Source organism: Panthera onca, chromosome D4 (genome assembly GCF_046562875.1).
Source record: "Panthera onca isolate mPanOnc1 chromosome D4, mPanOnc1 haplotype 2, whole genome shotgun sequence".
Classification (NCBI taxonomy): Eukaryota; Metazoa; Chordata; class Mammalia; order Carnivora; family Felidae; genus Panthera; species Panthera onca.
The window spans coordinates 89,537,872-89,549,148 of record NC_138351.1 but is presented as its reverse complement, the minus strand read 5'-3'; the positions used below and the strand labels follow the sequence as shown (position 1 = coordinate 89,549,148).

General features: G+C 63.6%; 1 protein-coding gene across 2 annotated transcripts in view; it reads left to right on the top strand.

The window, feature by feature from the left end:
- The first annotated feature begins 335 nt into the window (after positions 1 to 335).
- The window catches only part of FIBCD1 (fibrinogen C domain containing 1), a 31,890-nt gene continuing 20,948 nt past the window's right edge, over positions 336 to 11,277 (top strand). Inside the window, exons 1-3 of one of the 2 annotated variants that reach the window (XM_078436355.2) lie at positions 336 to 753; positions 7,552 to 7,626; positions 8,194 to 8,673. In XM_078436355.2, coding sequence (XP_078292481.2) covers positions 682 to 753; positions 7,552 to 7,626; positions 8,194 to 8,673 — 627 coding nt within the window. In that variant the 5' untranslated portion in view covers positions 336 to 681. The remainder of the gene's footprint in view (positions 754 to 7,551; positions 7,627 to 8,193; positions 8,674 to 11,277) is intronic. The other variant, XM_060608353.3, reaches the window with a different exon arrangement.

Here is an 11,277-nt window from a genome sequence, read left to right as displayed (position 1 = left end):
CGGGAGGAAGTTTGCGAGGAGGCGCCGTCGGGGTTTCCCAGGCCCCTCCCGGAGCCGGCTGGAGGCGGGCTGGAGGCGGGCTGCCCGCTGCGGTTTGCCGCCCTCCCGGCTGGCCCCGGGGGCCTGGGGCCGGTTCTGCCCCTTTATCTGGGCCTTTTCGGAGGTGGAGTTAACTATCGCAGGCCTCCGGGGTGTGTGTGTGTGTGTGTGTGTGTGTGTGTGAGCGCGCGCGCGCGCGTGTGTGTGTGTGTGTGTGTGTGACACAGAGAGGGAGGGAGGCCGGGGGAGCAATAAAAGGCAAAGAGAGTCCGAGACAAAAAAGACACGGAGATTGAGAAGGAAGGAGGGAGGAGGGAGAGGAGCGCGCAGGGGGAGGCGCGGGAGCGGAGAGCGGGGACCGCGCGCAGCGCGAGCGGCGGGCGGGCGGGCTGGCGGGCGGGCTGCTCTCGCGCTCCCGCTCCCACTGTCACCCGCGCATCCCCGCGCATCCCCGCGCACCCCGTCCTCACCCGCGCACCCCCGCACACGCACGCCCGTTGGCCCGGGCCGCCTGGCGCGGGGCCCCGAGGCGGGGATCTGGCGGGCAGAACGCGCCCCGCGCCCGAGCCCGCGCCCACCTCGGCGTCTTTGCGCTCCGCAGCGGCGCGCCTCGCCGGGCGCCCCCGCCAGTCCTGCCGGAAGATGGTCAACGACCGGTGGAAGACCATGGGCGGCGCTTCCCAACTTGAGGACCGGCCGCGTGACAAGCCGCAGGTACACGCGGGCCCGGGGCGTGGGGACTTGGGGCCCGCGCGGGTGGGCGAGGTGGTGGCCGCTCCGGCCGGCGGGGTGGGCGCCCAGCTCGAGGCTGGAGTTTGGGGTGCACCCCGCGAGGGTCGGGAGGCCTGGGGTGAGGCGGGCGCCCTCCTCTCCTCCTCCTCCAGAAGAGGCTTGAACTTGGGGTGCGGGGTGCGGACGGGGGCAGCACCCCCGCAGGAGCCGCGCGCTGTGGGAGAGGGCCCTCTTGCGCCGAGGGGGTGAGAGACCTATAGTTCGCAGGGTGACCAGCCTTTTAGTTAACTGTGCGACCACAGACATCACACCCTCGCTGAGTGTGTTTCCACCCCTCGGCAATGGGCATCTTAATCACTTGCTAACTCTCCACCCTGGGCACCACCCTGTGCCAGGTGCCTGGCAGGGTGCCGATCCCCTGGATCTCCTCTGGACCCTTACACTTTAAACAGCTCTGTCCCCCCCCCTCCCCCATACAGTAAAGGATCGATAAATATTTGTCTTATGTGAGAAGCCTGGATATCATGATTCTCCAGTTTTAAGACAAGGAAAGCGAGGCTCAGAGAGGGTTGCTCCTGCCAGAGGCCGTGAGGCTCTGCTGAGATTTGAACCTGGGTCCGAGGTTCCACGTCTGTTCATTTGATCCTTCCTGCTGCGTCTTCAGGGGCAGTGGAGGGGGCAGGCTTGGAGGGTGCCCAGGGCTGTGCACTGGAAGGGGGGGGGGGGCGGTGAGGGCAGAGCTCCGGGGCTGGCCAGAGACGGGGCTGGAGATTCAGAGCTGAGCAGAGGGACAGCCCTGGGGCTGCCCCAGGCCGGGTTGCCAAGGGACTGGGGCAGGCAGGCAAGATGAGGGGGCCCCCGCTCGCCAAGGAGAGGAAATAATGGGGCTGCCCGTTTTAAATTTCAAATTTCTCCCAGACAGATGTCATTGGGGAAAGAGCTGTTTGTGTTCGCAGTGGCAAGAAGGGGGTGGCGGGGGCGGGCCTTGCAGCCCCTCACTCTCCAGGGTTGCAACCTGCTTGTTCTGTCCGGACTGACAGGGCCGTGGTGTGGGGGCCCAGCCCTCTACAGTTTGCAGAGCTCTTTCCCGACCAGCTGGCCAACCTCACTTCCTGCCATAGCCTGGGGGTTAGGCAGAGATGCATATTCCCACGTCACAGGGTAACGTGGCTCAGAGAGGTCGAGGCACGGCCCAGATCACACAGCATGTTAGCAGGGGAACGAGGATTCGAACCTGGGTCTGACCCCAGCGCCTTCCAATGCCTTCCAGGTAGTCTGTTTCTTTGTTTCGGGCAGGTGCACCCCCGAGCCACTCTCAGGTGTCACTCTTCTGCTGAGATCTGACTTTTTTTTTTAAATTTTTTTTTAACATTTATTTATTTTTGAGACAGAGAGAGAGAGAGCATGAACGGGGGAGGGTCAGAGAGAGAGGGAGACACAGAATCCGAAACAGGCTCCAGGCTCTGAGCGGTCAGCCCAGAGCCCGACGCGGGGCTCGAACTCACGGACCGCGAGATCATGACCTGAGCCGAAGTCGGCTGCTCAACCGACTGAGCCACCCAGGCGCCCCTGACTTTTTACCCTCTTAGCAAGAGCAGTCTCATCTCCTAGACTCGTTCAAGGCCATCCCCAGCCTGACCCGTTCTCCTTTCCCATTACCCCCTTACCAGGACTGACTGCTTGTCGTTGCCAAACTCCAGCCCCACACTAGGCTGAACATTTCCAAACCTTTGCAGGTCCCAGTAGCATTTAGCTTGGGGCGCTCAGCTGCCTTTGTCTCGCTGCCTTGCTCCCCCCCCCCCCCCCAGGCCCCAGGTCCCTCCTCTATCAGGAGCTCCCTTTGGACGCGTGCTCCTTCCGGGCCCCCGTCCCTACGTCTTCCCCTGGGCCCAGGCTCCTGCCCCTCCATGTAGCTCAGACTGGGAGCTTAGGGGTATTGGCTGAACTGAAGTGCGTGAGGCCCTCAGCCAGGCGCTCTGGGTGAGGAGTCAGCAGGTGCCTCTGTGTCTCAAGGGGAAGGGGGGGCTCCTGGGGGATCCGTTTGAAATGTGCCTTCAAGGCCTCCTCCCTCTGCTGCTGCCTGGGGGCATATATTCCAGCTGCCCCAGCCAGAGCTCCCGCCGTCCGCCCCTTGGCATCAGAGGCCGCTGAGAGCTTGTGGCCCCAGGGTCCTGGGCCAACATCAAACACCGCCTCCTTTCCCCCCTCCCTTGGTGACCTAGCACGTAGACCTAAGCACAGTGACCCAGCCTGTGCCAGCCCCAGCCTCGTTTGAAGCTTCAGGTAAGAGGCAAGCCCGCTTCGTTAGAGTTGTCCCTTCTCCCCCTGGAGCGCGAAGGGGCTTTCACACCCTTGGGGTGGGAGGTGACGGTGGAACATTTGCCAGAGTTTGGAGTCTGTCAGATAAAAGGATCTAGGAATAGACAAGGTTCTCCTCTCCTGGAGGGCGGGGCAGGAAGTCCCCCTGTGACCCGCTCCTCCTGGGCGGGGTTGGGGCGGGGTGGGGGGGAGGGGTGGGGGGAGCCTTGTTTCTCAGCAGCCCTGGGGTCACGCCACCCCAAACTTCTCGCAACATTGCGGAAAGAGAAAGAACTTCTCATCGGGAAGTTCTTCCCCTTGTCTAACCTAAACCCTGCGGCATTTAATTCACTCCGTGACTGTTTCTGGAGTCTCCGCCTCAGCTGGGATGCACGGCTACGAGCCGGTGCCCCGAGGAAGCTTACTTAGGGTCTCACGAGGGAAGCAAAAAAAAAAAAAAAAAAAAAAAAAAAAACCCTCACCAGTCAGGGACTGTCACAAGGCACCATAAAGAAAAGCAACTGTCTTCTTGTTCCCTGGGGCTTGGGTAGAGGTCACTGTGTTAGGCCGGGGCTGGGAGACAAGGAGGGTGACGTAAGGGAAGAAGGGGCCCACGGGGGTGACAAGCCAAGGACTCCCTTCCATCACTTTCTGTGCCCTCCTCCGGCCCCCCCCCCCCCCAGCCCCACAGAGCTCACCATCTAGCCCAGCAGGGTGGCTGTGACCTGAAGGCAGGGTGGGAGTGAAGAACCACCTCACAGAGGTGACAGTTAAGCTGAACGGTATTTGCCGCATCCGTCCTGGAGGGAGACCAAGGTGTGTTGGGAGCCAGGAAAGGAACCAGGCAGGTGCAGAGCTGGGCAGGGCAGGATGGGGGAGGGGAGCCCGCAGGTGCCCTAGGCCTGAGGGCCCAGCGGGACCTGCCCTGGGGGCCTCTATAGCTCTAGGGGGGTTCTAAGCAGGACCTTCAGGAAGGGTCCTTTGCGGCCTCGTGGGGAACGGGTTGGCGGGGCCTGGAGGGCAGCGGGGAGACTGTCACAGTGATTTCGAGGCAGTTGACAGGCTTAGACTGGGGTAGGGCTGGGGGCACAAGGACAGAGCCGGGTGGCTGCCTGGGTGGCGGTGGGGCGGAAGGAGCCCGGTGAGGCACCGGCTTTGGAGGGGTGGAGGCCGAGTTGGTGCAGGGGATCTCCAGAGGGCTCAGGTTAGGGGTGGGGACAGAACCTGGTTCGGTGTCAGTGGGCCGGGTGGGCCATCAGGAGGCCAGGGGCTGTGGGGGGTGGGGAACAGACCCTCACGGGAAGCGTATGGAGACCCCCCTGCCCCCCCCCAGATGGACCCAGAGTCGAGCTCCTCTGAGGAGTAGCAAAGGTTGGGGAGCTTGGAGCCCCCAGGAGGGGTGGACTTGGGCCGCTCTCCAGGCCCTGCCCCTCTGTCCCCTTCGGCCACTCCCCTAGGACCTTGCAAATGGCCAGAGGCTTCCGATGGTCCTCAGCATGGGGTGCCTTAAAGCCGAAGAACCAGCCCCTCATTCTAGGGGGTCTCTGGGACACCCCAACCCCATCCTGCCTTTGGCTGGGGTGCTCATAGGAGATGGGGGAGGGCTGTGCATTTGGATCCCACCTTGCCTGGCCTCCCCTGGAGGGACATTTTTCTTCTTCCCAGTTTGATACTGGGAGCCCAGTCTCTGTCTACCGCGGGGGCTCCCGCACTGGCTCCCTGAGCAAACGAGGAAGAAGACCGGCGGGGGGGGGGGGGGGGGGACGGGGAGGGGGGGGCGGGCTGGGCACGATGGGCTAGCAGGACATCGAGGCAGCGCGTCCCTTCCTCTTGAGCCGTTTTCCTCCGCCAGACCCCATGGCCGCCTCTGGAGGCTGGGGACACAGAGGAGGCAGCGGGGAAAGACGCCAGCCCTCAACTGAGGCACCTCTGGGGTTTCTTACCTCCTGCCTCCCCTCGGCCACGGGGAGCCAGCCCTGGGGGCCACGCAGGGGACGAAGCCACGTCCCTCCAGCTGGGGGCTCACGTAAGCGGTTAGTGACAGAGTGGACCTCGAACCCGGGGCTCCTGGCACCTCTCACGCCCACCGCCTGGGACACCTTCCCAGCGTCCGCCCTCCTTGCCAGGGGAGGCGGGGGCCCTGTGTGCCCGGACCCCGGGGTGTGCACCCGGCTCTGCCACGGCCGAAGGCTGATAAAGCAGCCCCGGCCCCGTGGCCTGCCCTTTGCGCCCGGAGCCCCCCTTCTCATCTCGGGCAGATTTCTTTGCGAGACACGTAAACAGCAGCCTATAAAAACGAAAAGTACTTCGTGTTTAAGGTGATCTCAGAAGACTAATTCTCCTCTGCTGAGTGGCCTGTTTCATCTCCAACTCCGTCATCCCCCTGCCCCTCAGGGGACCCCATGTGGCTTTCTCGAGCCTCTTCCTCCTCTGCACCCTCCGTCTTCCCTCCAGGGACTGGGGGCTTGGGTGGAAGCAGGTGCGAGAGACGGCGAGGGTCCTGGAGACACCGGGGTGGGTGGGGGCAGATGCGGCTGGCCACTTTGCCTTGCCGGCCGGGGACCTTAATGCCATTCAGTTGGAGGACGTCGCTCAGAGCTGCTTGGGGCAAGGTGTCTCCCCGTGGACTCCGGGAGGGGCCTGATTGCTGACACCGAGCTTTGTCTCGCAAACCCCACACTCCAGACTCTGGCAAGAACGTTGTGGGAAGACGTAGCCTCGGCCCGGAGGGTGTGATTCCAGTCACCGGCCCTGGGCTCAAATGCTGGGCCTCCCGCTCGCCTCCCGTGTGTCCTCGGCTCGGGCTCTTCTGCCCTCTGAGCTCTTCCCCGTGAATCCAGCCAGAGAAGGGGGCGCTAGGACGTTTCTGGGGCGGGAACACGGCTGGTGCTCGAGGCCTGGCGGTGCTAACGTGGTGCCCGCCCGTCTGCAAGGCCCTGACCTGCAGGCGACCGGGGGATTGGGGCAGCCTGGAGGTCGCCTTCGTTCCGTGCCCAGCCAGGAGAGGGGGCACACAGGGTCAGAGGCGGCCTTGCCCCGGAGTCCGGGGCTCAGCGTGAGTGGATCCCGGGGCCTCCACATCCTCCCCTTCCGAGCACGGTCACCGAGAAATGGCCTGGCCCATCTGTTTTTCCTCCCATCCATGTGACAAGCGGCCGCTCTGTGCGGGGTGGGGGGAGGTGAGAGCAGGCCCGGCCCCGGGGGGCTCTGGTGGTCCAGCCCAAGTCTCCCGGCTCCTGGGGACACCCAGTGAGTGGATGTTTGCATGAGTACACGAATGAATTCAAAGGTGATGACTGTGGGTCTTGATAAGCATCCCCCTCCCTCGGGGGGGGTGGGGGGGAAGGAAGGGGCATGGGAACACGAAGAAGAGCATCTCCAAAACTAGATTGGGGGTGGCGGAGGGCTGGGGAAACAGTCAAGGAAGGCTTCCCGGAAGAGGTGGCCGTCTAGCTGAGCCCTGAAGGAAGAGAGGGAGTTGGGTGGGCGGAAGAGGAGCAGGGGCCGTGGGCGCCTCGGGCTGAGGGACCAGCCTGTGCAGAGCTGATTTACGTACCACCGTGGGGAGCCTTCAATTACACCTACAGGACCCCCCCCCCCCCCCCACCGCCCCGCGTCGGAGATGTGAAAACGTGCAAAAACGAGAAGGTGCACCCTGGCAGCAGTGACAGAGAGAAGTAACACTTTGGGAGGAAAATAAACAACCCAACGCCCCCAGATGCTCTGTGCACACTGATCGCCAGGCAATAAAAGCCGCTAATATTTATTGGACGCGCACAACGCGCCGGGCACGGTGCCAGGGGGTTCGCATACTAACGCACTTAAAGATGCATCGCGAATGCAGAAAGTTGAACACGGTGGGTGGTAGAAGGTGCCTGGCCCTGAGAGGAGGCAGGAGGCCGGGGGCGGGGGGCGGGGGGGGGGGGAGGGGCGGTTCTAGCCTGAGCTTGCCTCTGAGGTGCTGTGTGACCCTCTGGGCCTCGCTTTCCCCACGTGTCATGCTCCCCGGCCGCCCCCTTTGGGGCTGTGAGTGATTCGGCCCGTGCGTCTGCGTGCGCGGTGCCTGCTTTACTGACGAGCGGCCCCTCTGTTCTAGCTTCCTTTGTCATCAGCCCCCACGGGGTCCCGAGCCCACTTTGTGCCTCCTCCGCCATTTCCCGCTTTGGGGCACAACTGCCCTGCTGCCCCAACCCTCGCCTCCTTCAAGGGGGGGGGGGGCCATCCCTCTCTCCAGGGTCCCCAGGGCTGTTCTGCCTGTTGGCCCGCTCTGCGGAGACGGGGTGGGGGGGGTGTGGGGGTGGAGGGGAGGGGAGGTGCTGGGCCGGTCACCCTGCGCCCCCAAGACTCGTGCACGATGGCCTCGGAGGCTGGCCTGCACAGGGGACTTGGGATGTGGGTGCTCCAGGTCGAAAGGGACCTTTAGTGACGGGCACTCATTCCGCTGTGACAGTGTGACAATTCTCGTTGCTGTCACCGTTACAGCTCTCTCTTCCTGAGTCTGCACGGCAGACACCCACGTGTGGGGCAGGGCGTGTCATTATTGCCTCCACTTTACAGGTGAGGACGCCCAGACTCGCCGAGGTGAGGTCCCTCAGCCAAGGTTCCCCCCTCCCCCCCCCCACCGGAAATGGCAGCCCGGGGGGCCTGAGGCCGTGGGAGCCTTTGGCCGCAGCCCTTACCGACCCAGGAGGGCTCCAGGGGGGAGGTGGGCCTGCCCTGTGCAGGCCACGCGGAGCAGGGCAGGGGCAGCGAGGGGAAGGGTGCCTCTCTCTCCATCGGTCTCTGTGCCTCTCTGCCTCAGTTTCTCTTTTCGTCCTCTCCATCTCTGGTTCCCTGCGTCTCTCACTCACTCTTGCTGTATTGTTGGTCCCTGTCTGTCTGTCTCCCCTCCGGGCTTCTGTCTGTCATCTCTGCCTTTCTCTCCCCCGTCCCCGAGAGGAAGGGGATCCTCTGAGTCTCGTCCAGGCCTCGCAAAGGCCAGAGGCCCCGTCCTGAGGCTGCCCGCCCCTCCCCCCCCAACTGGGCAGAGCTGGAAGCCCAGCTCTGCCCCTGATGCCGCCCCTTCTCTCTCCTGTCCGTCTGTCTGTCCGTCTCTGTGTCTGTGTGCGCGGGGCCGGCCCGCAGTGGCCAAGCTGCGGCTACGTGCTGTGCACGGTGCTGCTCTCGCTGGCGGTGCTGCTGGCCGTGGCCGTCACGGGCGCCGTGCTCTTCCTGAACCACACCCACGTGCCAGGCACGGCGCCCCCGCCCGTCGTCAGCACCGGGCCCGCAGGTGCCAACAGCGCCCTGGTCACCGTGGAGAGGGCCGACAGCTCGCGCCTCAGCATTCTCATCGACCCGCGCTGCCCCGACCCCGCCGACGGCTTCGCCCGCCTGGAGGGCGCCCAGGCCTCCGTGCTGCAGGCCCTGGCGGAGCTTCAGGCCCAGCCGAGGCTGGCAGGCGAGCGGGAGCGGGAGCTTCTGGACACCCTGGCGGACCAGCTGCCCCGGCTGCTGGCCGGGGCCTCCGAGCTGCAGGCGGAGTGTGTGGGGCTGCGGAAGGGCCTCGGCGTGCTGGGCCAGGGGCTCGGCGCCCTGCAGAGCGAGCAGGGCCGCCTCATCCAGGTAAGGGGCCGGGTCTGCACCCGGGGTCCTGGGAGGGGGCTGGGGTGGCTGCCGCTGTGTCCCCGCCTGACGTCGGCGGCCTCGCTTCATCCCCAAGGGCCCCGGGAGCTGGTCCCACCTGCCGTCCAGCAAATGAGCCTCAGGGAAGGGGCTCCTTCGTCCGAGGCCACACAGCTAGAGGCACCAGGGTTCAACCCATTTCCTGCGCACTGTCCAGGTGGCCCTGGGCGTTTGTGTAGCACCCTGTGGCATCTGAGAGTCCGGTCAAGTCCAGGGCTCGAGGGGCTTCTCAGGCGCGCCGGTGCAGGTGGGGCAGGACCTTCCCACTTCCCAGTGGGTAGTGAATGGAGGTTCAAGGTCACGTGGCTGGTCAGTGGCAAGCCCTCTCCCCAGCCGGGCCTCGTGGCCGGAGAGAGCTGTACCCCCTGCCCAGCGCCCTGTCCCCCATTCATTGCCATCTGATGCTCCCAGCTTTCCAGGGAAGGAGGGACCAGCTGCTGGAGTTCCCACCGGACCCTTAGCCTGTCCCCACCACCCCTGCCCCTCCCCCGCGTCCTCTCCTCACCCGAGTCAGGTCCCAGCAAACACCCGGTAGATCTGGGGGCAGAGTTTCCAACACTGACTGCGCCTGAAGCACCGGCAAGAACTTCCCCTCCTAGATCCCCTCATAGGATCAGGGGCTTAGGGCCATCTCATTGGTTTTCCACCATTTTCCAGAAAAGAAAACTAAGACCCAGAAAGGGACAGTGACTTGTCCAGGGTACAGTGGCCAAGTCAGGCCCGGCATCTGGCCTCCTGATGCCCTGCCCACCCTCCGGCTTTGTACCCCGTCACCCCTGTGTCTCAGGTCCTTAGGTTCTAGGAGGCGAGCCCCACCCTGCCACGGATCCCAGCCCCTTCCCGACCCCCGGGACGCCCAGGCATTTGCTCGCCCTGCAGCTCATGAGCAATAGGTCTTTTCCCTCTTCTGAAGGCCGCAGTTGGAGGAATTATAGCCCTTGTCGTCCTGTTTGGGTGACTGATGAGAAGGCACTTCCCCCTCCCAGGGTGGGGTGGGAGGTAGGGTGTTCAGCCGCCCCCTCCATCAATCTGGGTCTCATCAATCTGGAGAGACCTCCAGGTTTTCTGGGTGATCTGCCCCCCCCACCTTGCTCTCCACATGATGGAGCCCCTGGCCAGCCAGGCCCTTAGGGCAGGGGTGGGGATGGGGGTGGGGGGAAGGGGTCTATGCAGAGGCCTAGAGCTGTTCCTGCAAGACTGATAGCTTTAGGGGGGCCTGGGAGTGCCTTGGCTCACCTGACAGGTTCACTTCTCAAAAGAATGTGTAATTTGACTCATTTCCTACAGACTCAGGGTAGCTTCAGAGACCCCATGTCGCTGGGGCTCCTGGCTCCCCTCCTCCAAGCGTCCCAGACCCCCCAGGTGATTGGCCCAGACCTGGGTTTCCCCAAGCACTGCCCTCGGGCACCCTCTGTCGCAAGTGTCAAAGCCGCTTGCTAAAAGGCAGCCCTCCGGGGCGCCTGGGTGGCTCGGTCGGTTGAGCCTCTGATTCTTGATTTCAGCTCAGGCCGCGATCTCAAGGTCACGGGATGGAACCCTGGGTCGGGCTCCCTGCTAAGCATGGAGCCTGCTTGAGATTCTCTCTCTTTCTCTCTCTCCCCCTCTGCCCCACCTCCTCTCCCCTGCTGGCCCTCTCGCTCTCAAATTAAAATAATAACAACAATAATAATAAACATATAAAAGGCACCTCTCTGAACCTCATCACAAACCCCGGGGTCCCAACAGTTAAGCATCAGGGTGGCTCTCGTGTGCACAAGCGTCTGACACCCGCTGGCCTGGGAGCAGCAGGGCTGAGTGGTGCTGCCTGCAGGGGTGAGGCCGCGGCCCGTGCTGGGATCCAGTCCAGGCTCCACCAAGCAGCGGCTGTGGGACTTGGGCTGGTCAGTGGCCCTCCCCGGGGTGAGTCTCCTCACCTGTGACACGGGGGCGACGGTAGCCTGTTCCCAGGAGGATTGTGGGAGCTCCCGACTGGGCCGGGCTCAGCTGGCATCTGGCCCATGAGAGACCAGCGTTTCTTTTCTTACTACGGTGGAAATTATTTGTAAACTAAAGCCGCGGTCAGCGGGGGGCCACCGTTGCAAATCCCTTTTTGGGATCCTAGTGGCAGGAACCACGGAGTGCTGGTTAATATAAGCGCTTGGTAGCACAGTGGCCCCAGGAAGTGGAGATCGCGGGCCCATTCTACGGAGGGGCAGACTGAGGCTCAGAGAAGCAGAGGGCCTTGTTTCGGCTCAGTCACACGACTAAGTGCCCGAAGCAGCGACTCTGACATCACTGCCCCTAAAAGCTGCCACGTCCCCTTTAACGCATCCGTGCAGCTCAGCGAGCAGGGACTGACTTTCCCTATTAATTCGGAGCATGTTTATATGTACATTTTCAACTTGAATCATTTGCTGCTTTAAACTGAGGTCTTCCCTGCCCGCCAGCAAGAGCGGGCTGCGCCTGAGTTTCTCGAGCGTGTCCGCTGGTCCCAGAAGGGTGGGCAGTACCCTGGAGACTTCACCGATGAGCCTGGTGATCTCTGGTGCCCACACCCTGTCCCCT